The sequence below is a fragment of the Pagrus major genome, chromosome 14 (assembly GCF_040436345.1).
Source record: "Pagrus major chromosome 14, Pma_NU_1.0".
Taxonomy (NCBI): domain Eukaryota; kingdom Metazoa; phylum Chordata; class Actinopteri; order Spariformes; family Sparidae; genus Pagrus; species Pagrus major.
Window position 1 is genome coordinate 8308945 of NC_133228.1, and position 25845 is coordinate 8334789.

Consider the following 25845-nt stretch of genomic DNA (forward strand, 5'->3'; position numbering starts at 1 on the left):
TATTTGCTTTTGGTTGTTTCCTACTGCACTGGATGTAAACTGGGTAGTGTCGGCAGGATAAGGAAATTATATCCTTTGCGACTGAGAGAAAGTAGTTACACCTATAGCTGTACTGCATAGGAAATGAAGGTGTGATTAGCAGAACATCTTCCCACAACATCTAGAAGTTGTTTACCTTTATGCTATAGTTGCCAGTCTAACAGCTGCAAAATCTCACAAGGCTCATCGTTAATGAGGACGAAATCTTGCCATAACATGGTTAATAATAACACTGTATGCTATTTGATGATCAGGGGGCTTGGGGTGGCACTGTTCACCATATTCTGACACGTTATAGACCAAATAACTATCAATTAATCAAGAAAATAATGGACAAATCAACAGGCAATGAAATACTCTAGTTGCAGCCCTAAACTCAATTATTTCTTTCAGTTTGCTGCAGGGGTTTGATGATTGTTACCCATGGGCCACTTGGATATTGTCACATACACAATTTGTTTGCAGCAGTTACTGACAGCAGAAAAAGTTTCAGCAATCTAAAACAAATACAGAGCCCAATTAATAATAAAGGCAGGTTGCTTATATATAAAAAGTATTTAACAGCACTTCTTCGTTATACTATTAGGGAGTCATCACATTACTGCCTTTAAGAAGCCCTCTTACTGTTTCATATTTCTGGAACATTTGGTATTTGGTTAGTAAAGGACTTGAACAGTCTCCTGCATCAGGACACAGCCATCCTCTAACACACTCCATGTGTTGGCGTGATGACAGAGGCCAGGTGGCGCACACTCCAGTCAGCGAGCCAATCCACTTGGCTGTGAATTGGAAAGGTCTGAGGTGGAATCACAGCACAGAGATAAAAATAAGGTTTTTGGATGTGAAGCTGTGTGATTACCCAGTATGGCGTGCCATGCCACATCATTCTGAGGGTTTCATTTGGGCTCATTGTGCCGTCGCTATTTTTTTTCCCTCTCTCCACTTCGTCTGTCTCTCCGTTGCCCAGTTTGTGTCTAATATTTCCACTCTGGAATGTGGAATCCATCTCCTCCTGATGACTTCTGCAGCTCACCTCATCTTCTCTTTTATTCCACACCGCCTCCCTTCCTTTAAATACTCCAAATACCAGACAGAGCGAGCCTGAGTAAAAACACATCAATGGTCTGGTGAAGTCAGACACCTCTTTATTTGTTATTTCGACTTCGGGACATAAAATATGTTTCAGATTGTTGCTAATGCCTCAGGCTGACATTGTATAGCTTGTATGTACATGCAGAAAAGGCAGTTAAAAACAAACATGTAAAATGTATGCCTCCATTTTATATAATCAAGTCAGCTTGCAATACAAAAACTGCACTTTTAATACATTTTACAGTTTGACATGGAGACACATATTGTACCATTAAGGTTTTAAAAGAGATTAGAAAAAACAAAAACAGAGATAACCTGTATCTTGTAGATTAAAGTAGAGAAAAATAAGGCGATAACTTTAGCACTTGCTCTCACTGTGTCAGGAATCTACATTGGTACGGGGGTAAAGGTGATACTCCAATGAGAGGTGCTGTAGCCCGGCCCTCCACGCAACACAGTACGCTCAGTGGAACCAGTGGTAGCGAGGATAGAGGCCATCGTAGTGATACTCCCGTAACTGCTCATTCGTCTCCCTTGATCTCTCATCTTGCTCTGTGGATAAAGAAAATCAAAAAAATAAACAAGGTGGCTATAATCAAGGTCGGAATTATCACCTTACCGCAGTTTCTCTCTGCACTGCGGTGCTTTAGCGTCTTTTAGCTAATTGTTTTGGTTATCCAGCTTAAAAATGTGCTTCTTTGGTTCACTGGCGTTGAAGGTAACCATCGCAGAATATTGCACGTGCTTTTACGATAGAATAAGAGGGGGTGTTTTTGTTCTTCTCCTCGTAATGACATTGGGTATATGTAGGATGAAGAGCCAACAATCTTGAGACTTATGAACAATAAGAGTTATGACATGTGGGACTTTCTACAAAACCATGGTGTGTTCTGTGATCTAATGGTGGAGATCTTTTTACCACCTTGTTGATCCAAACCATCCAAAACACTGTCACGTATAAAACCGAGTCGCATTTTTATGGTTAGCAGTTCTTAGTTTAGAAACTGTCATGACAACTATCACACTGGACAGACACCCGCAGGGATGATTGTCAGCTTGGGGTCGACCACAAATGGACACTGTGATTTGGTATGGAGTCCCAGGCACTCTGTCGCGGTCCAGAGGCTCGTGGGTGACGTGAAGTTCATTCAAGACCCAAACTGGAACTCCAACTCCAAGTAAACGTCAGGTTTTTCCACAAGGATCAATTACGGTTAGCCATCACAACATGACACAAAGTTAATTTAGCTGGATTTGTTGCATCCAGGTCTTACCATCACGCACTTCCTCGGCGTAGTTCTCATGCTCATTCCTTTGCTCCTCATTGTATTCCCTCCAATGCTCGTTCGCAGCAATCTTTATCCTCTGCTCAGCTGGGAGAGAAGAAGGGAAAGTTGAGAAGTCATCCAAACATTTGCTCTTCACGTGCTGGCATGATACTGATAGATGAAGCAGGTACAGACTGTTCCCTCCATAGACAACCTGATGTTTTTTACTTTTAGCTATGCAAGTGGCATGGCGTTTGAAGTTAACTTTGTAGACATTCATGGTCCCAGAGGATAAATCTTAATGATTAATGACTCCCTGACTTGCCCTCCAGCCTCAGCAGCTTTAAAAAGTTTTCACCTGTCTTGTATTTCAACATCTATTGGCACCAAATCTTGTAAAGACATTCCTGGTCCCCAGAGGATGAAACCTACTGACTATGATCATCCCCTAATTCCTTTAGTGCCACCATGAGGTTGACATTTTTGGTTTTTAGTTACATATTTCAGCAACTATTGAATAGCTTGGTGTAAAATTTAGTACACAGATTCATGGTCCCCTCATGATGAATTGTAAAAACTACGGTGATCTCTTGGTGATCTCTTGGCTTTACATCGCGCACTATCACCAGGTCCAAGATGATGAATCCTAATGACTTTGGTGATTCCCTTACCTGCCCTGTACCCTCACCAGCAGGTCAAAGTTTTCACATGTCCTGTATTTCAACATCTTTGGGCACCAAATCTTGTTCAGACATTCCTGTTCCCCAGAGGATGAACCCTACTGACCCTTGATAATTCCCTGTCTCCTCTAGTGCCCCCATGAGGTTGACATTTTTGGTTCTTAGTGAAATAGCAGGAACTATTATACAGATTGGTGTGAAATTCAGTGCACCGATTCATAGTCCCTGCATGATGAATTCAAAAACTTTGGTGATCTCCTGGCTTTACATCCAGCACCATCAACAGCTCTGATTTTCATTTTGCCCAATGTTTTTTTTTTTTTTTTTTACAAATTAGCAAACGTTAGCATGCTTACAAATTAAAATTACAATGGTTAACATGGTAAGCATAATATTTGATTAACATCACCATGTTAGTATTGTCATTGTGAGCATGTTAGGACGCTGACAATAGCATTTAGCTCAAAGCAATGCTACTGTACGCCTAAGTACAGCCTCACAAACTTATTTTCCTTACAAATAGGCCAATGATTTAGGGCTTAGTTGTACTGTAGGAAATACGGCTCACACCCACCTTCACACCTGTAAAACTACTTGCCTGTCAACAGGTGTTTGTGCTGCCTCTCTTTTTGCCATTCTGTCTTATTTGTTACCCTGCAAATTGATTCTATTTTCCTCTTCAGCATACTGTTGTTGAATATGGAGTATGCTAAAGTGATGGCATGTCCTAACCACTTCTTCTACCCCTTTTCCACCAATGTGGAAAGGGTTCCGTTCAGGTTCCGGTACTTTATTTTGACCTGTTTGGAGCATTTCGACCCAAACTAAACTGGTCCCGAATCTGAAAATTTGGTTCCAAGTAGGAGCCAAAGAATAGCAGGTTTTCCTTGATCTAAAGTGCAAGACATGATGAAATGTCACACTCTTTGTCAAACTATCTTCTTTAATAGTTGGCTCATTCTTGTTTTTGGATTAAAACCCTCCCTGTTGATAAAGCATCCTTGATTACAATGATTCTGCTCAAAACTGGTGGAACTGGGCTGGTTTGCTGGATAGCACCGAGGTTCCAAAAACCCTGAATGGAACCGATCAAAAGACAGAGCTAATTTGGTGGAAAATTGCTGTCCTTGACCTCAGAATAACAGATCATAAGGTAAAGGGGAAAATCATGAGACATTTGGAAACACAACCATACAGGGATGCACTGAAGTGACAGTTGGTTATTCAATCATCAAACATCTGTTGGAAATATTGGATATTACAGATCTGTGCGTCGTGTTTTGAATAACTCTTTTCTGTAAGTACATGTTGATCTTTTGTATCTTACAGTCAGGTAATAAAGACTATATGAAAAAAAATGATATTGGCTGACAAACCACAACAAGCTACTGAAGCAGAACCTCAAAAACAACTCAAATTCAGCCATGTTGTGATCATTTGTTGGCATGCAAGTGCAGAGATGCTTAAGGCCTGGCCAAAAGAAAAGTCCTTACAAACAGTCACACAACTGCCCCCTCATGAACCGAGCTGGCATGAACATAATCAGCCTTTTTCTACACTAAGTGTTTTATTTTTTTCCAAGAATGCAAGCCTGTTTGTCCAGCGACGAGGTCCCGTTTGGTGCTCTGATGGGCGGGCAAGGTGAAATGACCTGTCTCTGGAGGCCTGCTCAGGGGCACACTGCTCTGATGGGTTTTTCACCAGTAAAAGAGACGAATTGACAAGAAAATAATTCACCGAAAGGAGGAAAATCACTGTTGGCAACAATTTTGGTAAGTCTGGCCATTTATCTCAGTTAAAGGAATAAAGGAATCCTGTTTCTAGTTTTTGAAAAGTTATTTTGGTCATATAGTATGACGAAGTTCCAGCGTGATTGCAGGAATGTCCTGGAACACCTTTAATTTGTGTGTTAGTTGATTTGGGTTGATGTGTGTCGGTGTTGTGCATCGTACAGGATGCTGGCAGTGAAAGAATGAGCTTATTGTACCAAGAGACTGACAGAGTAAGAGCCTGCTCCATGCTACCCTGTGACTCCTTCTGCAGCCTCCAGCTGCTGTGTGTGTGAGAGAGAGTGTGTGTGTGTGTATGTTGGATTTAAGAGCTGCTACTGTATAGAACAACACCTGCCTGAGTTTCCATTACTCTCTTTCTATTTCTCTCTTGAGCTTGAGTCCCCTTGAGTCCAGCTACAAAACAATAAACCGACACTCACACTTACACACATTTCTCTGTGGGAGGCCAAACTTAAAATGTGGCCACATAAACCACTCAGGCAGTGCTGTGACAAGTCAACCACACATAACACCAAATATGAATAAATATAACACTAACTTAAAACCACAGACCAAACACTTTACTCATGAACCTGCTGGTTTCCTGACAGTGAGATGTAATCAACTCAAAACTATTTCCTCCTGGCAGATGACAGCAGTCCAGCTATTGTTATCTAAAGAGAAACCGATTTTAAAGCAGTTACCTTGGAGCTCAGCATAGTTTCGGGGTGAGCGGCGACTGCGACGTTTAAAGAAGTTGGATGCTTCCGACTCGGGCACGAACACCGGCCGTGCTGGCCCTAAAAGTCAGAGGTCAGAAGGTGAAGGTGACATGAGTAGGATGTGTGGAGCACAGTTATTTGAATTAGTGAAAAAGGGTTGATCAGGGTTATAACCTTTAGGATGGCCTTTAGCATGGCCTGCTTTTGAGTCGTCCCGGACTGCTGCACTATCCACCACACTGGAAACTTCAGTTCGAGGGAAAAGAAAAATTATGATTTCCTGTCTTTAATTCTAAAAAACATGTGAATTGTGCCAGTATTGTGACAATATTATTAACAAATAGTAGTCAGTGTTGTAAAAAGTACCCAAAAGTCATACTTGAGTATTATTATAGATATCATGTCAAAACTTTGGTAAAAGTGAAAGTCAACCATATACCTAAGTATTCAAATGGATTTTCTGGAGTAGTGTCAAAAGTAAAGTAAAAGTAAAGGTAAATTATAAAGATGTAATCAGATCAGCACCTGATTATTTAAGGAAACACCTGTTGGCAGTTAAGCACAGAGCGAATCTGACAGATCTGCATGCAAAATGAGATATAGATATATGTACATGTATGTCTATACTGTATTCTATGGGCCAACCTATCATCAGCCTGGCCAATTATCAGATGTAGTATTCAGCATTTCTCTGATTATCTGAATCAGTGTCATTTTTTTTATTCAATTGTCGATAAACAAAATCAATTTAACAATGCACTACTTTGGCTCTGATGCAGTATGCGATCTTCAAAGTAACTAGATACAAATGTTATCAAATAAATGTAGTGGAGTACAGTACAGAACTTAAAAAAATATACTTAATTACATTACATTGCTTCCCATCGTATACAGTAAATACATACAGTACATCTAAATATATGTATAATTTACTTTAAAGTACATTTAATGTCAGATACTTTTACCAAAGTAATATTTTGATAAGATATTTTTAACTCAGTTTTTGGGTACTTTTTACATTACTGATTACTGGACATCTCCAGGTGAAATTACAGCTTTTGCTTCTCTATTTAAATGAAAGAAAAGATATTTCCTCGGCTCCTATAGCCAAACATGTAATGCTTGCTGCCTGTACTCATTACTGAAAACATAACTCAAAACTAATTTAATGCAAATATGAGTCTATTTAATCTTATACAAAATGTACAAAATGATCACTACATTTTGGAATAAATATTGAATTTACATATTAACTCAGGCACATTTCAGTGCATTACACCCTCAAAACTATTCTTTTAATCTCCTCTGAGGATGTATAATCAAAAACACCCCTCTCCACGCCCACCCAGACAAGGTACTTACAGGTGAGGAAGAGGAGGGTGGTGAGCAAAGAGAGCACAACAACTTGAGTCCAGGACATCTTGATAGAGAGAGACGCAAGAACCTTACTGGACCTGACAGCACACCTAACTGAACTGAACTGAGAGAGGAGAGGAAGATGAAGGAGGAATGGGAGGAAGGTGGGGGAGGCAGGGAGAGTGGGAGGAGAAAGAGGAAGAGAAAGGCTCAGGGAGGGGAGGGAAGCTGCTGGAATTTTGATTGCCCAAGGGAGAAGAAGAAGAAGAAGAAGAAGAAAACATGGAGGGAAAGGATGAGTGATGGGTGAGGTGAATTAAAGAAGGAAAAGAGTAAATGTGTGTTTATATATAGGTAAGAGGTACAATATGTTGAGATGTATGAGATGTAGTGGAGTACGTGAGTAGATGTACTAGTTACATTCCACCACTGTGTACTACATAGTAGTGACATAGATGTGCTGTATCACAGAGACTTTTTTGCAATTACTGCTAGCTTATGGTATCTGCATATGCTGCATTGTTTCAAATGTTGAAAGGTTGAATACTAGAACTACTTAAACCTGCATTAAAAGATTTTTGGCCACTTGGGGGCAGCACAGCATTGACCTTTTATCACCTGATCAAGTTGATTAACTAACAATTGCCTTAACACATCCAACAGACATGGAGCAACATTAGCATTGGTCTGAAATGAAAACTAATGTACACAAACATAACATCCACCTGATGAATATAAATCTAAGAGTTGCTCCAATTTTAGCTCTGTTTTGGTCTCCACCAACTCCTGAACTGTTCCTTTAATTAAAACTTCTATATTTACAATGACACGGGTCATTTCACTATGCAGCTTTAAACATGTAGAAACTGAGGTGAATTATATCCTAATATGGTTTTCTGTGTCTCTGAACGATTTTTCTGAGTTATGGAGAGATCTGCAACAGGAAAGTATTGTCAGCTGTGAGACTTTCTGCCTCTGTTTTGAATTCTGAGAGAGAAAAGTGGATCAGCAAACAGAGGCAGGTCTGCTGCTTTGGCGACTCCTGCAAGAAATCAAAGACAGAGACAAAGAAATTTCCCCATTTGCGGGACAAATAAAGGCTTTCTGATTCTGAAACTGGACACAGAGGACAAGGACGAATAATGTAAAATTTCATTAGAACGTTAGCTTTGAGATTTATTTCTTTTTGCCAAGTATATTTATTTCCTGGCTCATATGCTGTTTTGTGTGGCTGGGTGAGCTGACACAAACGAGGACACGTCTCTCACCACCAGCCTATCAGTTATCAAAGACTCATCCAGTAGTTCAAGGGCCCCTTTGTGTCTGTACGTAGATGATGTTCATACAGACTTCCATGTGATGTTTTTGTGTATTTTCTTTGCACCATGGGTTAAACTTGAGTTTGCTGACCAAAGATCATTGAGCTTGAGCTCTGAATAAATAGGTAAATGGGTCAGTTTGCAGTTTGAAGACTGTTTGACAAAGTTTAAAGCTGAAATAAACCCTCCATCCCCAAAAGAAGATACAATATTCGATGTATAGGCATGATATTACACCTATAGATAATGTGTAGCTATTGCAAAATAATAAGACTTTATAACATGGAATTTAACAGACCTGCTGTGCTCACAGATTATTATGGCGTGCTCTATTGTGCATTGTTACCTACTATATGAATGGGGTATATTTCCCCTCAGGCAAAGTGTATGCAAGTGGTAACATCTCAATGCTGTAGTGGACCCTGTCATTATCTTTCCAGGTATGACTGATCTCAGGGTTGAGCATACCTTATTGTACTAACCTGTGGTTAATGCTTCATCGTGCTTTGGGCTATTGAAATGCATGTGTGGAGATTCGAGGTGCAGAATTTATACATTGCTATGGATTTTTCCTTTGACTGTGTGTGAAATCTGAAATGTGGGTCAGTTTCCTCCAAGGGAAACTGGGCAGAGACGACGGGCCACTTTGCCCAGAAAAATGACAACAGATCTGCAGTCAGGGGAACTTTTAGCAGTACATGAGCCTGCAGTTAGACCTGTGTGTGTGAGAAACTATTTGCTGTGTGTGCATTTATCTGTATTCGCTTGTACAAATGTGTTTTTATACCTATGTATTTATTGGTGTATATATGTAAATGTGCCTGATTGTCCCTCTGCAATGTCTCTGGTGTTTGTTCATATCAGACTGTAGAGTTCATTTGGTTGTTTACCTCCTTCTCTAATGCCCACCTCGACAAAGCCTCCACATTACAGCTCTCCTGTGTGTGAATGAATTTCCTGCATTTCTGAATAAAACACAGAACTGAGAGCTTCCCTTTGGATTTGGACAAAGGCGCTGTTTGAGTACACACAGGCACACACTCTCTAACCTGTGCAGGATCAGATGTTTTTCGGGGGGCTCCAAGGTGGGGAGCCAGGAAATAAGCAGGCCCCCATCTGAAAACAGTGAAACCTTCCGAGACCATCATGTGACTGTCGGAAAGTCATTCAGTGTTGAGCAACTTTCTCTGATGCACCGACAACAGTATGTGTGATTGTAATCTGTCCATAATCCCACAACAGTTTTCTCGTTAAAAGGTGCAATGTGTAGGGATTCGCCACCTGTTAAATTTATACTCTTAACATTATCTGTTATTCATACTTTTAGTGGCAGGTTCTCAGTGTGTAGTTACTGGCTATGATATATAGCAATACTTAGGATCTGATACAGTGTGCCTATCTAATATTGCAACACATCCTCATACACAACAACTGAATAGGTCCATTGCAGCGACTCTCAAAACATGATTTAACATAATCGATGTTACTTATGTTATGGATTAGATTATTGTATGTGTAAATATCATGTCTTTAGGATTTACATATTTGGCACTTAATTATGCTCTAGACTTTAACATTTATCAACTTCAAGTCTTTTCATGGTTGCACTCATTTATTATTATTAATGTTATCAAAACATTTCATTTATCACAGCATGAAAAACAAATGTACATTCACTCATCATCAAAAAAAATCACATCAACAGACACAAGAGCATTAACACACAGTGTTACATTAGTATAAGGTAAAGGCCTCTGTTAGTGTTAAGAGCTACAGTCAACACTGATCATTCGCACATTTTTGCTTGAGAAGAGCTTTCAATATTCTCTCACTTACACAGCTTAGTCTCATTCTCAACCTTGCTCCACCTCTCTCTCTCTCTCACACACATTACGATCCTTACTTTCTTAATCAACACGGGAACTAATCTTTTCCAAGCATGTGAAACTAACGTCCCTTTGCTCGTCCAATTATTAATAAACAGTTTGATAGACATTTGAGACTGTGTTCACACGATCCACTGCTTTTAAGTGCCATTTTAACTGTATTAGCGCTGTAAAATGTTGTAAAGCAAGTAGCAGTTCTACTGACTGTCAGGTGCTTTAGTCTACAACTGATATTATCTATTTAAATAGTACTTCATGTCTTTATGTTTTCAGTTAGAACAACATGCTCTCAAGTACATTTCCAAATTTTTCAAATCAGCCAAAACTCTAAAGTATCAAGTAACAAAAAGTCAGAACTGAGTTACCTAAAAAATTTATTCCTCCATTAAAATTTCATAATATGATAAGAAAAATGAATAATTTCACTAAATAAAACACTTTCTGTGCCAGTGTGAACATGCCCTGTTACTTCTTATCCAATCACCACAGCAATCTTTTCTACTTTGAGCTCAGCCATTAACCAGCCTGCAGTGATTTCTTTCATCGCAGGCCTGTGGTGTCTTTATAGGGAAATCCTCTCTCCCTGAACCAGGCGGCCTCGGAAAGCCCAGGTGTCCTGTAGGAGAAACAGAGTTAAAGGTTACTTCAACAAAAACAAACCACAAGTATCTACATTTCTTTCAACATGTTATCTATTGAAGTACTTAATGTCCCTTTGCCTAATGATACATACACATGTTTTGAGTAAGATGCAATGCACTGAGCATCTTTAAACCCAATAAATGGGAGCTTTACCCCTAGCCTCTGATCTGACTTGGTTTTCTTGTTTGCAGTAACAGCCTGTCTCCCTGTATGTTTACTGTTAACATTTGCTCTTAGCCAAATTACATTTAACTTTGACATGCTTTCTGAGTTAAATTTCAGTTATATGTCTGATAATGACAAGTAACAACACTGACAAGCAACTGTGTTCAGAATGCAGATACTTGACTTTACTAAGCTGACTGTAAATTAAATGTAGCTCATGACAGAGACATACAGTGTAATTTATTGGGCTCCTCATATCTTGTTGATATCAGCTACTTATGTTGTTATTGCTACCAAACTTGAGTTATAACATGCTGTGTTAGTGTCCAATGCAGCTTTAAGGTTGAAGTTTGTTATTACTGCACTAAGCTTCAAAGGTTATACTCACACAATCCTACCAAATATCAACATTTAACATCAATATTTTTTTCAATTCGTGTGAACTGTATGAAAAACAGATAAAACTCCAAAGTTCAGGACTTTTTGATCAATCACTGCCCGATCCCACTGAACGAAGTCTTCCGTTTTATCAGCCCCATTTTTAAAGTGTGTGCTTGCGAGGACAGTCAAATTTAGAAATTACAAGCCAAATATGAACAATGCCCTTCATTCTCGCATATCTGTTCACATTTTTGTCTGACTGAAATTGCGTTGGTCACGTTGGATTGTGTGTATAATATATAAAAGTTGAGTATAAAGTCTCAAGAAATTCAGAGGTAATGGAACTGTATCAAACACCCTAAAGTGATTTGTATCTCATACTATGTTGCTGCGACAGGCAGTGTTTTATTATTATAAATGTAATGTGAATGCAAATGTCTGACCGTGAAGGTAATTTCGTTGCCCAGAGCGTACTTCCTGGCTGCGATCTCCTGCACCTCTTTCTCTATGTTCTCCTGTGTGGTTCCCTTCACGTCAATGTAATAGCAGTCAGCACCAGCATAGTGGCAGGAGATGGCCTGGAAACAAAAGTAAGAACACAAAAGATCCTGTGAGCTGATGAGGTGTGGCGCCTGTTTGTTGAAAGACATACTGGGACAACAGGTGGATTATGGGTACCTTGCGGAAGCCCTGCGTCTGGTTCATGCCGGAGCCATGGATCAGCAGTGGATGGAAAAAGACGGTATCACCCTTCTCCATCTCCAGGTGCACCCTGGGGTGCTGTGGGTCATAGCCACGCACTCCATGGTACATCTTGTTTACACCACCCTGAGGACCCACAAACAGTGTATATGTGTTTGTACTTCCTATCAAGTGTAATTCCTGTCGAATTTAGTGTGTGTGTGTGTGTGTGCGTGTTGGTGTGTACCTCCCACTCAGGGTAGTCGTGCTCCTGCAGGGTGCCGGTGTGTGTTCCCGGCAGGACGACCAGGCATCCGTTCTGCCTGTTTACTTTCTCCATTGCAGTCCAAGCACAGACGATCTTGTCTGCGGGGCGGAACGGGAAGTAATGCAGATCCTGATGCATCGGGTGACGAGACGTCTTCTTACCTGAAACAACAGGACAGACAGGTCATAACACCTGAACCTGGTGTTAGAAAACTAAAGAGAATAGAGTGACCCTTCTTATACAGCAGTTAAAATGAGTTCAAGGGATCCCTGAAGTGGTTCCAGTAGTTCTCCAGACAAACAAAAAACAGTAAATTGCAAGTATTACTTAATTGCTCCATACCTGTATCAGGAGGTTTGTTGATCAGCATTGTGTGCATGGCCATGATGTTGGGTCCAGTGAAACACTCCACATACTTCAGAATCTGATATATAAAAGCATACGTTTTTGTCCAAAACAGTTCACCTTTGCATTATTTCAAGCTAATTTTGCTTAAAAAGAATAAAATAAAGAAAAAAAGGATAGGATTGTTTATTCAGTTGGCATACATTTTAACAAAAATAGGTGAATCCAAGTAATGTTTTCTGCCGAACATCTCAGTGTCATATAGTCACATCAGTGTGGTTTTTGATCCTAGTCTGTCCAGGCTGTGACAAAATGCATCTTCAAGTATTCACTGAAACAGGTTGAAAGCCAACAGATACAAACAAGGACCTGTTGTGACCTTGTTGTGTGTGTGTTGTACCTCTGGTAAGGTGCAGTACCGGAACAGTTCAGGATCTTCCTGGTAGTCCTGCAGTTTGGAGACCGCTTTTTGATCCGGAACGAACTCTGACTTAAGGATTGCCAAGTCCCTCATCACCACCAGACCGGGAACCTTCACTTCCTGTCGACAGATCCGTTCAAACTCCTTCCTGGAGTCCACACAGATAAAATTCAGCATCTCACAATATAAATGTTGTGTAAATATAAATGTATAAGTGATATGTTAATGATCATACTCCGGGTCACCTGAACTTGTCGATGTCCTCTTCAGACACCAGATTCTTAATGAGAATAAAGCCATTTTCCTCGTAGAAGAGGCGCTGTTCTGGGGTCAGCAGGTCGTTATCAAAAGAATATCTACAAACAAAAAATGAAAACAGACAACAACATGTTGATTACTTTTATATTTAGTTGGAATCAAATCAATGATTAGTCCACTTGTTATTGTTGCATTCAGGTTATATTGGATACACAGTACATTTTAGTTTCTAAAAGGGAAAAAAGCACTACAAATAAAGCTGCAGTGACACTAAACCAGCTTAAAATAGGGCTTGTTTTCTTATTAAATTCTGAATGCATGACAATGATTGCACCACCAGCTGTTACTGCTTTCACACAGGAGTAGAGAAGTGGGGCATTAAACGTGGTCAAAGGGAGCGCTTGAGAAACTGTGTCAAAGGTGAGTGATAAATATAGATTGTATAATAGTGGACATGTAAACCTTTAGACAGAGACAACTGTTCTGGCTGCCAAATGCTGTGTTGGAACTGAGGCAAACTTAAACTCAAAGTGTCCTTACCTCAGTCTGTGTGGGTGGGTGGAGGTGGAGGTGGAGGTTGGAGCAGAGGTTGGAGCAGCTGTCTGAAGAAGTAAGTGAAGGAGAACAACAAGAAGCAGTGACACCTGGAAATAGACACAAAGCCTTCTGAGTTAGGCTGTGTTAAGCTCACTGTTTAGAGCCTCCATGTAACTGTTAGAAATTAATTTTCCTTTGGTAAAACTCTTTAAGTGCTCGACTTTTGACCAAAACAAGTTACCTACAACCGCTACAAAAACAATGGCGGCAGCCTCAATGCAAAGTAAGGGTGTTACTGTGAACACGAGTGAAAGAACCCAATTAAATAACGATAATAATGCATTCAAAAATAATAATATCGATAAAGTACACCTGTGTCTCCTCATTTCTCCAGAGGCCTGTGGTCCACAGCGGAACCCCGGTCTAACCCACCAGAGTTGCCCGCCGCTAGATGCGCAGCTGTCGGCTGACGGATCAGCCTCTTCCGCTCTGTGCAGCCTGGGTGATACGACAGCAGCAAAGCAGAATATAAGGATACGATCGCAGAAGAGGGTCGATCAAGATGATTGATCAGTAGTCTGAGTCTTTCCGCAGCCCGAGACATTTTGTCAGTCAGGTTGTAAGCCGGTGTGATCCCGGTATGGACGGATAACAACTTATGAGTAGTGTGTGACTGGGGCAAAGTGCAGTGATGATGACAACACACACCCACAGGCACTGTCAGTACAGTGCAGGCTGTTTTTACATGCAGGTCTGTACCACCTGGTTATTCTGAGGAAAAGATAAAATCATGTTTCACATAAGCATGTCATTTTGTTATGAGAAATACCTGGGGTAATGCATGATTAAATATATATGATCCTTACAAAGAATTATTGGACAGATGTGTACGAGACAGCAATATTTCTGTTTTTAAAATAACTTTTAAATATTAATCTATATTTCAACGTACTTATAATACTATTTTATATTTATAATCTGTATGAACAATTTTCAGCAATATGATAAAACTATAGTCGCTGCAGCTTTCATCCAACAGGTGGCGCCACACACCAGATATTAAACTTAATGGCAGTTTTTAGTTGTCTGCCCAGTTTATGGCCAATGTCCCATTTTTCTGTTTCTGCACAGATTATGGCTATTGATATCCATGGGCATAGTTTTAAAATCAATCAAATTGTTATCGAAGAACAAATCAAATATTCATAACTGTCTGATGACAAACAATCCCCTCAACTTGAGATTAATTTGAAAAATGATTTAATTGATAATATTTATTTTATACAGAATGTATGGTTATACTTAGAACGTTATTACAGTGAAAAAAATAACAAGTAAACCATCATCTTCTAATTTCAAGGAATATTTTTAAATGAATTATTTGAAAATATATGTGATACAACTTCACTATAAGATATAACATGACATTTTTTAACCTTTAACATATCACATGGACTGTTATTTTTGTTATTTGTGATACATTCAGTATCGGCTTTTTTTGTTGTTGTTGCATTTTTATTTATTTATTTATTTATTTATTTATTTTAGATGAACGTCTTTTTATTGTTTACTTGTCTTATTTAAACGTCGTATGTTCAATATTTCATTAAAGATTGACTTGGACAAATTAAAAAATGCATTTCAATACATTAATACAATTGTTTCACTGTTAGATCGCTTTAAAGGCACATTTTTGCAATGCTATGAGCGAATGACTTACAAGAAATAGCGGAAAGGAAAGCTATTGAATTAAAGATGCAAATGTTTCCCAGCCCTCCTCTCAGCTTCGTCAAGCTAACAGCACTTTGCTAGCACTAAGGCGGAACCAAGCTGACTTTCCTGTTAAATATGTTTTATTAACATGCTAAAACACAACATTGAGAAGTTATGTATGTATGTGCGTATATAGGATAACTACCTATATGCATGATCTATATGTATAATAATGAAATTAAATATTTTTGGCAATGAACACTGTGAAATACATCTTTGGCACTTTTATTTTGAAAGTTGTATAAGAAAACGTCCGACAGTTGCTGAGAATGGTTTTATTTTGAAATCACACAGGAAGTCCTCTTATGGTTCACTGTGTGGTACTTGACGGCAGCTAGCTCGCACCCCTCCCGTCCGTCTCCTGTGTCGACAGCAGATCCTCCTCCAGCCTCTTCAAACTGCTTTCACCGCCACACAAACGACATTTTGGGGGTTCGGTCTGTAGCCCTCCGTCCTCACACCCCTCGTATCTCTGTGTGTGTTTCGGAGGATATTTCTTCTCTGTCGGAGCGTTTGGAACCGAAGCCGAGCACAGACGGAGCTGTGTTTTAGGCTACTTCAGTGGGCGGATAAAGCGGAGGAGGGCATCCGGGCCTGGCTGCTCCGGAGAGTCGGCTCCAAACGACGGAATTCACCATTTTCAGGTAAATTTGGCCATATGTCATTTTTAGATAACGCACAGTCTTGTCCGATAATGGACTCCGTGACGTTACATTTCGTCCGGCTGCTTAGGACGAGGACTGAACAGTGTTGTGTGGAAATGACAACAGAGGAAACGGCAGCTGAAGAATTATTTTGCCAGACTCCAGCTATATTTCATATTTACCAGCTAGCTTCTGTTTTACCCTTTACAACCATGCCTGTTATGTTACAGCCTCGCACATATTTGAAACAAAAAACTCTTATTTCGCTATTTTGGGTGTAAATATTTTGGTTAACATAACTTAGGTTTTGGCAGCCAGGCTGCCCCCCCAACGACAGGAACCCTATTGTAAATTTCAGAAGGATATTACAGAAAAATAACAGGAAATTACAGGAATATAGTTTTACGGCCTACGTATAATGTCATATTGATATATTGAAATTAAGCAGAAGAGCATTCCTGCATTCTGATGTGATTTCTGGGCAACCAATTAACATCAATAATGCAGGAATGTGTTTGACAGATCTTCAAGAAATACCATAAACCTACTGTAAAATCAATATGTAACACCACTGTGGCCTACAACCACAGATTCTTGATGCCCAAACCAGACTGCACTTATTCATGTACTGTATAAATACAGTGACAGATTCCTTTCACTTTGAAAAATAGCACAGTCGGATTTTCAACTGTAAAAATGTGGATATTTGACTTCCTCACACATTTGCTTATTTATTCGAAAACATGGTTTTTGCAGCCACCTAAATCTGACACAACAGGAATGCACCATCCTGTTATCACCCTGGAAACGGCGAGGCATAAAGTTTTGCCACACGAACTGGCGTCTAATCTCCTAAAAAATACTAGTTGTCAATCATGATGTCAAACAGTAAAAGCATCAAATCATTATTGTCTGAATCAACCGCAGACGATCACTGTTTATATTGATCACTTATGATCCACTTCTGCAGTGAAGCATCCATGATGCATTTAGGCTCTTTCCCACTTCCTGTTTGACCTGGATTTACTTCCATCGTCCTACATCCGAACAACTTGCCTCTCATTTGTGTGTGTGTATGAGTGTGTGTATTGACCCACATTAAGATCTAGGCTGTTGGCTGTGAGAGTGATACACCCCCAGAGGACAAACTAATTACCCTGATAGCCCCCCCTGCCAGTGTCTGAGGGCCATATAGCAGCGCCTGTATTGATCTGTCTCTGCATTATGTCGCATACAGCAGGAACATGAGACAGTGCACTGTGGATATGTGTACACATTCACACACACCACTCTTTCTCACTTTTTCTCCTGACAGTACATACAGTAATATTAGTTGTCAGATGTGTGACTGGTTTCAGTTTGAGAAATTAAAGTGCCATGTGACCGGACTGGTGTGAGTGTCAGTGATTGGTTCGAAAGTGGTTCCAAACTTCCTGTTGGAACAAAAGAGTGCGAGCAGAAGTCAGAGTGAAACAGAGCAAGCAGTCCTGATAGCAAAACTAGAAAATTAAAAGCAATCTGAGTTGTTGATTAAGTACCATTCCACCAATATTACACATCAAGTTTACTAGTCATGTATTACAAAGCGCCTAAGAATAGTCGGATGGCTTTGGAAGAAGTTTCCATAGTCACATAAAGTAACCCTGAATATGTCACTGGGGTTTTACAGAATTATGGCAGAAAGCCTCAGCCTCTGCTGCTTCGATTTTGACCCTGTAGCGTCCCCTAATTGTATGGAAGTCCAGTGCTAAATCACTGCAGTGCCACCTTGACTTGTGCAAAATCCAAAATGACACGAGCTGAGATCATTCTCGTTAGAAAAATCAGTGAAATGTGGTCGATAACATTACAGTATTGTGAGGCAATCAGCTGCTGCAAGTTTCAATGTAGCATGCTGCAGCTGTAAGCCAGACTGCCTGACAGAATCAAGTGGGAATGTGGGAGAATCAGAACATTTAAAGTGCTGATCGCCACATCACAACAATGATATGTATCGAACTAACTATTATGAAATGTATCTGTACATAGGCTGAGAGAAAAATCATTATCTGTGGTGCAAAGCATGGTGATATCCCATCATGCTTTGCAGAAGAGCTAACTGCACTTGCTGATGATCAGCCTCCAAAACACTGTTGCTATTGGCAACCAGGCCAGCAGCTTGCTAGCTCTGTCTTTCTCTCTCCCGTTTATATAACTTCAACTTGTGCAATGTATTATTGATCAGAGGTGTGTGTGTGTGTGTGTGTGTGTGTGTGTGTGTGTGTGAGAGAGAGAGAATATGTATTTCTACATGTGCGCATCTCTTGGCGTTTGTCTTTTTTTGCTTTTTTCTGTTTGTGTGTGTGTGTGCTCTCATCTTTTTCAGTGTTGTCATCATTTTGTATGTTTCTGTCTGTGTGTGTCATTTTTGTGTCTCTGTGTGCATGTATGTTTCTTCGTGTGTGAGCTAATGTGTGCACGAGTGTGTGTTGGAATGTGTTTCAGTGAATGCAGCACAGTATGTATGAATGTCTTGCCTGTGTAACTCAGGTTGTGTTTGTCTCTGTGTTTATGTTCCTTTTTGTAGGACCTTTCTTGGCACAATAAGCTCTTTCTCACTGTCTCTTCTTTGTTTTGAATCATTTATCGTTTACCTGAAGTACAAAATATATAAAAGGCAGTAGAATGAACTGAATTGGAGAGGCGGACTTGCTAACAGCCCCTTGAGCTGATGGGAAATGTCTCCCTGCCACTGTGCTGCCACAGGGTGGGCATCATGTAGGTGAAGTAGTAATTATTGGGTTTTTTTGGGGTCTGGCTAATTGTAAGGCTTCAGAATGAATACAATTAGAGTGGGCTGGGTGCAGCAAGAACACACACTTGCAGACACTTTGCAGCCTTATGAACAGACACACACACACGCACACAGACACACACACACATTGATGAAGAAAGTTATGTGAGCCATGCGAAGAATGTGGAGTGTGTTTTAGTGTTAGTTCATTGTCTCACTCTCTCTCTCTCTCTCTCTCTCTCTCTCTCTCTCTCTCTCTCTCTCTCTCTCTCTCACACACACACTCACTCACTCACTCACTCACTCACTCACACACACAGATTTTTTCTAGCTCTTAAAAGAGAAAAATTAGGTCATGCTGCATCAAACACCTCTGTCAGCCAGCTATGTTGTGTGTGTTTCTTTTTACAGTGAAACAAAACCATCTTAAAATATTTGTGTGTGTTGAGTCATCTTTTATGAATGTGTTTGGGTGTCAGAGGGGATGTTTCATCCTGTAGGAAAGTTATGTGTTTTTGTTTGTGTGTGTGTGTGTGTGTGTGTGTGTGTGTGTGTGTGTTAGACTTTTCTCAGCTCTTTCTCACTCACTCACACACACAAACACACACACTCTGCTATAATATTCAGTTTTGTCTGTCTGTACACTGTGCATACACACACAGACACACTATCATTATTCCTGTATGTTTTGGCATCATGCCCTGTCCAATTGCCCCGAGGATAAAAAATCCCATCATGCTTTGTTACATGTGTGTGTGTGCGTGTGTGTTTGGAGGGTTGAATTGGGTGACTGGGATTGGCTCATAATCCGGAGATTAACCGGTGGCATTGTTAGAGCAGCAGCAGACAAGGATTACACACACACTCACACAGACACATACACACAGAGGTCACACATAAAAATAAACAGACCTGCAGCTCATTCATGAAGTCACTTTCCCTTATGTGGTGAGCACTCACAAGTGGTGTCGCTTGACAGTGAAGATGCTGAAATATTCATCACTCACACAGACACACAAACACACACAGACACACACTGGTGAGGATATGAACACAGTGATGATGTTTCACTCTGTTTTCTCTATTTTCTGTTAACAGAATGCATATTTGTTAGTTTTTTTGATATGTGACTGATCCCCTATTAATCCTGTTGACACCTGTGCACTTAAGCCTTTTCAGATAGCACTTGCTTCACAAGTCTTCAGTGCTCTCAAGGTGACTTAACAGTGATAAGAGGTGCTTAGTGGTTTTAAGTGGGAGATTCCAACCACTTTTCACTATCTGGCATCTGTCTGTCCAGTCGTAGGCTTGATTAAAATCACAAGTGTCTAAAAATGAAGTAGCTTTACAGAAACGCACAAATAAGTGGTACAGTGTGCCAAGTACTGTCAGCTGTAGTTCAGTACATTCCCTCCTACACAACTCTCACCACCTGCTTGCTCCTCTTAAACATTTTTTCTACCATCTCACATAATCACAACAATCACATTACTCTACCTGCAGTTGAATTTGATTTATTTCACTCAATTCACAGTCAGGTTTTGAATTCAGAGGATGTTGTCTGGCTCTTCTTGGATTTGAACCTGTGAGTTCTGGGACAGACCTCGTTCTGATCACCCTCTCTTACCCTTCTGCCTCCTCTTACTTTAAATTCCAGCGAGTTTCCTTTTTAATCTCGAGTAGGAATCTCTAATTATCCCGCTTTCTTCCCGACGGGTTAATCATTGCCTCAGAGACAGGCGTTATCTGCAATTGGTGCCAAAAAAGTGCATCGAAAGTTCACAAGAAACAGTCACGAAAAGGGGACCTCTCATGAAGCAAAGACAAGAAATAGTAGGCAATAGAAGGCCTTGATGCTTCTTAACTGAGCCATTTTTAATTAATTAAGTGTTGCTGTGATGGATGTAGCTTCCCAACAGTCCTCTGGGGTTTTATGTTTCTCAAGCTCCTCTGTATATTAGCACCAGTAAGCATCTCATTTATCATTATCTGAAAGGTCAGATCAATTCGAGGTCAGTATTGCTTGGTACGTTTGCACACACACCAATACGCTGGTCTAATCAGATTAAAGCAGCACTCCTACATGAGCAGTGATAGCGGCCATGACTGAACAGGCTAAGAAACTACGGAAACTTTGATGTTATCAACAGAAAACCCAAGGATGGCCAGAGTACAAGGAAGGTTGTAGTGAGGCAAGAAAAATAAAAGCTGCTTTATCCTGTTTTTTTGATTGTCAGCTTTAGGCAAAGAGAAAATGACTATTCTGAATCTGATAAATGGCATCCAAAGAGCTAGATACAGATCCTTGAACTCCTTGAAATCCTACAGGAGACATTTGGGAAAAACACTTATACATCTGTCTGTACAGTAAATATGAAGGTACCACTACCACTAGCAGGTGGTTAACTTTGCTTAACTTGAAAACTAGAATCGGAGAGAAACAGCTCTGGGGGGTAATGTGCCAGGCTATTTCTTGGCCGGGCACAGTAACTTCCTGGCGTCTTGTCGTCACCATGAGGTTAGCAGCAGAGACTCCAGGAAGTCTTTGTACCCTGCCAAGAAATAGTCTGACCGCGCTGTAAAACCACAATGTGTCATTTAACTCTTAAGTTTTTCTTACAGATTAAACAGAAAGGATATGATGTGTTTATGTATTATCTATTGTCTTTGAGATGTTTGCAGATAAATTTCTGTGCCTCGTGTCTTTTTTGCTAAGCTAAGCTAACTGGCTGCTGAATGTAGCTGTATATCTAGCGTACCATCACGTTAATGGTTTTAATTTTTTCATCGAACTCCTGGCAAGAAAGTGAATAAGCATGTTTCCCAACATGTCAAGGTTTCCCTTGAATGTGAAGGCAGTGCATAAAGTCCATTTCTTCCTTTGTTTTGTGTAGATGTATAGAACTTCAGTACCTTTCTGTAATGACTGAAATGTGTCTGTAGCGTTACATAAACACACAAATGTCAGAAAATGGTGAAAAATGGCTGTGTTACCCAAAATACAAGATGACGTCCTCAAATATCTTGTTTTGCCCACAACCCAAAGATATTCAGTTTACTGTCATTGAAGAAGAAACCAGAAAATATTCATATTTAAGAAGCTGGAATCAGAACATTTTTTTCAACAATTGGACTACTTAAACTGAGCAATCAATTATAAAAATAGTTGGTGATTAATTCAACAGTCAACAACTGATTGATTAATTGATTAGCTGTTGCAGCTCTGCCTAGAATGTCTGGTCAAGTCTGTAATCTTGTTAAATCTTTAATCAGTTAGTTTCTAATTTCTAATAAAAACAATTTTAGACTGTTTTATTCAGGTCAAGGTCTTGCATGGCAGCTTTGGCTTAGAAAATATGTAACATCTGAGAACATTAGCTTCAATGAAATTGAAGAAATTCAGAAGATTCAGAAATTCAATGATCATATTGGTTAGCATAGAAAAATACTCAATATACCCAGCTGTAGACATTTGATATTGTGTGCAATAGACTCCGGCAATCAGAATCGCCAGATTTAATCAAGCTTTGTACATTGCGACACCTCACCTAGGCCAGTATAAGACTGATATAATGAATTTATGGGAAATGTTGCATCTTTGTCTCTGGCTAGGATGTACCACCTGGCTTGGCACAAAGAAAGGAAAGAGCCAATGCCAGTGTGATGGTGTGAGCGGCACACACATACAAAACACACACACATACAGTACACACACAAACACACACTAAATAGGGCACCTTGGGGAGTGAACACCTGTTCCCAAAGGCCTCGGGGTGAATGGAGATGGATTTGGACACTGTGTTCAGGGGAGTGGTGGGGCGTGAGAAAGAGGGTGCACGATGGAAAGCCATAAAACAGACAGAAGAGGAGGAGAAGGAGGAGGAGAGGTGATAATAGAGGGAGGGAGGTTAACGTCCTGTCTCGTTGTGTAACACGATCTGCAATCCTTTGAAATCTCTGTGTTTGAGTGTGGCTTTTGTTTTTGTGTTGTTGGGTGTGGACAACTGTAGCTGTTGTTGCTTTGATCAGACTGAGTACGTTTTTAAGGCTGCAGTCGGCAACTTGTGGATGACCGCAACTGGCAGTGTGAGGTAACTGATTCAGACTTTTTTGACGGGAAAAAAAAACCTTGATGCTGCCAGTATTTGGATGAAAGTGATCCATTTATAGGCTTTTGTAAATCAGACAAGTCTCTAAAAACTTTGCAGAAAATTCTTTAAACATTTTAATGATCTAAATGAAAAGATGTCTAAGTGTCAGACAGAATATATTTTTTGTGCAAAAAATTCAGAGTTCCTCTTTGAGTGAGCTTAGAGGTTCTTTCAGATTTTCTATTTCAGTCCAATATAATTTGCATAATACACTCTCATTGGTAACACAGCATGAGTGTTTAGCATGTGTCATCTTATGCTCGTACAGTTTCCCATCTCTCTCCACTGGAATGTGGCATCTCCAGCTGTGTGTTTGGATTCACCAGCCAAACATCCAGACAGGAAAACACACATTCTTGTACGTTGTATTCATTTAGCTCTGTGCATTTGTGTGTGTGTGTTTGTGTTTGCGTTGGTCAGACCGGAAGCTTATCGTTAACCCTCGTTAGTCTGTTGTGGATGTAATGAGACAGACGAGTGTTATGTAACAGACAGACCAGGGAGGGTGTTCATTTCACAAACACAATGGGTGGGGGGGGGGTGATCATTGTAACTGGAGGAGCAAAACGAGGGTTAACAGCAGGTGGTTAATTCCCACCACATCCCAGCATTAAATGCATGCACGTGCTTCAGTGAGCTTAAAAAGTAGTTTGTATTCATACTTTAGTATTTAATTTTAAAGCTGTAGATGGTAATTTTATATGCCAACAAGATGCAGCAAACTTGGACTCAGTACCTCAGTATGCAACTAAAGTATGCACACAGTTAGTGAAGGCAAGTCACTTGTTTATACAGTCAGAGCCTACTATGAGGGAAACAGAACCAGATGAAAATCCTTCATGCGCAATTAAACTGTCTCATATGTAGCAGCCAGGGCTAGATGACAACCACTTTTCACTCCACAAACAGCACAGTGACTGTATTTAAATACAAGGGGGACCAGCAGTGCTGACAGAACAAAACACTGAACTGTGCTAGATGTCTAAAATAGCACTATCTGCCTTCTTAGCTTATTTTTACCCCTGATCAACATGGAAACTGATCACACATTACACAGAAATAAAGTTAAATATCATGATATTATTGACCAAATACCTCAATATCAATATTTCAACAATATTGTAGAGTGGTTACTTTTACTTTCACAAATGATTAAAACAGTTAGATTTTTGAATATTAATCATCAGTAATGTGGATATAATGACTGTGACATCAAAGTTGCACTATCTGATCACAGTTGGATGTGATTGTTCCACTGTGACATTAAAAGTTGTTTGATAATGATATGATATTAATATATTGCCCAGCCTTAGTATTGGCTAATGCTAAGTTCCTGCTCCAGTCATGTTATGTCCTCAATAATTGTCGCTTTGTCTGTCTGTTGTTTGGTGTTGGGCTGGTTTTTTGGAAAAAACAGTGACAATGACGTTAATGAGAGCGGAGAGACTGAACCAAACTTGTACCTGTACCTGTACCAAAACAGTGAGCTAAAAGACACTCCATTCCACACTATTTTACTCATTGTTTTTCACTATGGTGGACCCATTTCACATACAACAATTTCATTCATTTGTCAAAATGAAAATATTGCTAGTGCAGCTTAAAAAACAAAAATGGGCCTAATCTGGAGAGCTGTTACTGTTGGCCTCGATTGCATTAGAGCAGTTCACCTGCTGCTGAAAGGTCCCCCTCCTACGAAGTGTGTGTGTGGGTGTGTGTTTATGGATTGATTACAATGCCAGCGTGAACTGATAAGAGGATCATCTATCCTGCACATGATCTCTGTTTTGTAATTGGAAGACGGATGAAGTGTATTGACTTTGGTGTGACCTCAAGTTAACCCCCTCACGCAAACACCAATGCACACACACACACACACTCATACACACACATACATACATACATAAACAGTTTATACAGTATATACATGGTGTGTTTGTTTCTTTCGAACCTCTCCCTCCTCCCGCTGCAAACAGATGACACTGGAGTGTCTGGGCATGCAGTCAGACCTTGGTGTGTGTGTGTATGTGTGTGTGTCAGCTGAGTTCCCTGTATGTTTTGTGGTCTGTGGGCTCAGTGTTTGTGTTTGTCATGAGGCAAGAGAGCGACAGGCTAATGGTGCACCACGTGTTGTGTTTACATTTGTTTGTATGTGTGTCTATTCAGCTGGGAGATACTGCAGCCTTCATACCTAAAAATAACATCTTCCCTCGAGCTCGCCCTTCCTCTCTTCAATCTTTATCTTCATTTTTTCCATCTCTCCCATTAAACCCCAAGATTTGTTTTCTTCTTCGTCCTCTTCTCTGTGATGTTTTTGCCTGTCTTCTCTGCGTCATGTTTTTGTTGTCTGTTCTTGGTTGATGGTAGTGCTCCATGGCCAATTTAGCATGGACTGTTATGATACGTTGAGTGATATAAAGGTAGGAGCCACCAGCATAAACAAATGTCTGACAATTTGTCAGAAATATGATTAATTCTATGTAACTAATATAGTCAGATTTAACATTTTTATGTGAGAATGCATGTATTCATTACTCCGGTGAAAAAAGGAAATTGTTTCTGCTACTTAAAATGTTTGTTTCTAGCACTGCACTGGATGTAATTTCTTTTACATGTGAAGCTGTGAATATCTGTTGTCATTTTTTATGATGTCATCAGCCCCAAAAAATCTT

General features: G+C 40.0%; 3 protein-coding genes across 3 annotated transcripts in view; 1 reads left to right on the forward strand and 2 right to left on the reverse strand.

The window, feature by feature from the left end:
- Positions 1 to 1318: 1318 nt before the first annotated feature.
- ucmaa (upper zone of growth plate and cartilage matrix associated a) lies at positions 1319 to 6993 on the reverse strand. The gene is made up of 5 exons (XM_073481096.1): positions 6936 to 6993; positions 5760 to 5819; positions 5556 to 5651; positions 2406 to 2504; positions 1319 to 1683 (listed from the first exon to the last, which is right to left on the reverse strand). Exons 1-5 carry the CDS (start codon positions 6991 to 6993, stop codon positions 1595 to 1597), a joined length of 402 nt encoding a protein of 133 aa, XP_073337197.1. The 3' UTR covers positions 1319 to 1594.
- A 2848-nt stretch (positions 6994 to 9841) lies between these two features.
- On the reverse strand, positions 9842 to 14480 carry phyh (phytanoyl-CoA 2-hydroxylase). The gene is made up of 9 exons (XM_073480541.1): positions 14371 to 14480; positions 13836 to 13897; positions 13283 to 13393; positions 13017 to 13185; positions 12614 to 12695; positions 12251 to 12432; positions 12001 to 12150; positions 11766 to 11900; positions 9842 to 10750 (listed from the first exon to the last, which is right to left on the reverse strand). The coding sequence occupies exons 1-9, from the start codon at positions 14434 to 14436 to the stop codon at positions 10697 to 10699; spliced, it is 1011 nt and encodes a 336-aa protein (XP_073336642.1). The 5' UTR covers positions 14437 to 14480; the 3' UTR covers positions 9842 to 10696.
- Positions 14481 to 15954: 1474 nt separating this feature from the next.
- cdk17 (cyclin dependent kinase 17) overlaps positions 15955 to 25845 on the forward strand; it is a 41609-nt gene continuing 31718 nt past the window's right edge. Inside the window, exon 1 of the mRNA XM_073480913.1 lies at positions 15955 to 16249. The gene's annotated coding sequence lies outside the window, so the exon portion shown is untranslated. The remainder of the gene's footprint in view (positions 16250 to 25845) is intronic.

What these genes read in the sequence shown, in the direction of transcription:
- phyh (XM_073480541.1), bottom strand. Translation starts at nt 14,436, where the DNA reads ATGTCTCGGGCTGCGGAAAGACTCAGACTACTGATCAATCATCTTGAT. An exon ending in GGTACTGCACCTTACCAGAG is followed by an intron (nt 12,696 to 13,016) that starts GTACAACACACA and finishes TTTATATATCAG; the next exon opens with ATTCTGAAGTATGTGGAGTG. An exon ending in AGACGCAGGGCTTCCGCAAG is followed by an intron (nt 11,901 to 12,000) that starts GTACCCATAATC and finishes TTTTGTTTCCAG; the next exon opens with GCCATCTCCTGCCACTATGC.
- ucmaa (XM_073481096.1), bottom strand. Translation starts at nt 6,993, where the DNA reads ATGTCCTGGACTCAAGTTGTTGTGCTCTCTTTGCTCACCACCCTCCTC. An exon ending in CACCCTCCTCTTCCTCACCT is followed by an intron (nt 5,820 to 6,935) that starts GTAAGTACCTTG and finishes CTCGAACTGAAG; the next exon opens with TTTCCAGTGTGGTGGATAGT. An exon ending in CGCCGAGGAAGTGCGTGATG is followed by an intron (nt 1,684 to 2,405) that starts GTAAGACCTGGA and finishes CTTTATCCACAG; the next exon opens with AGCAAGATGAGAGATCAAGG.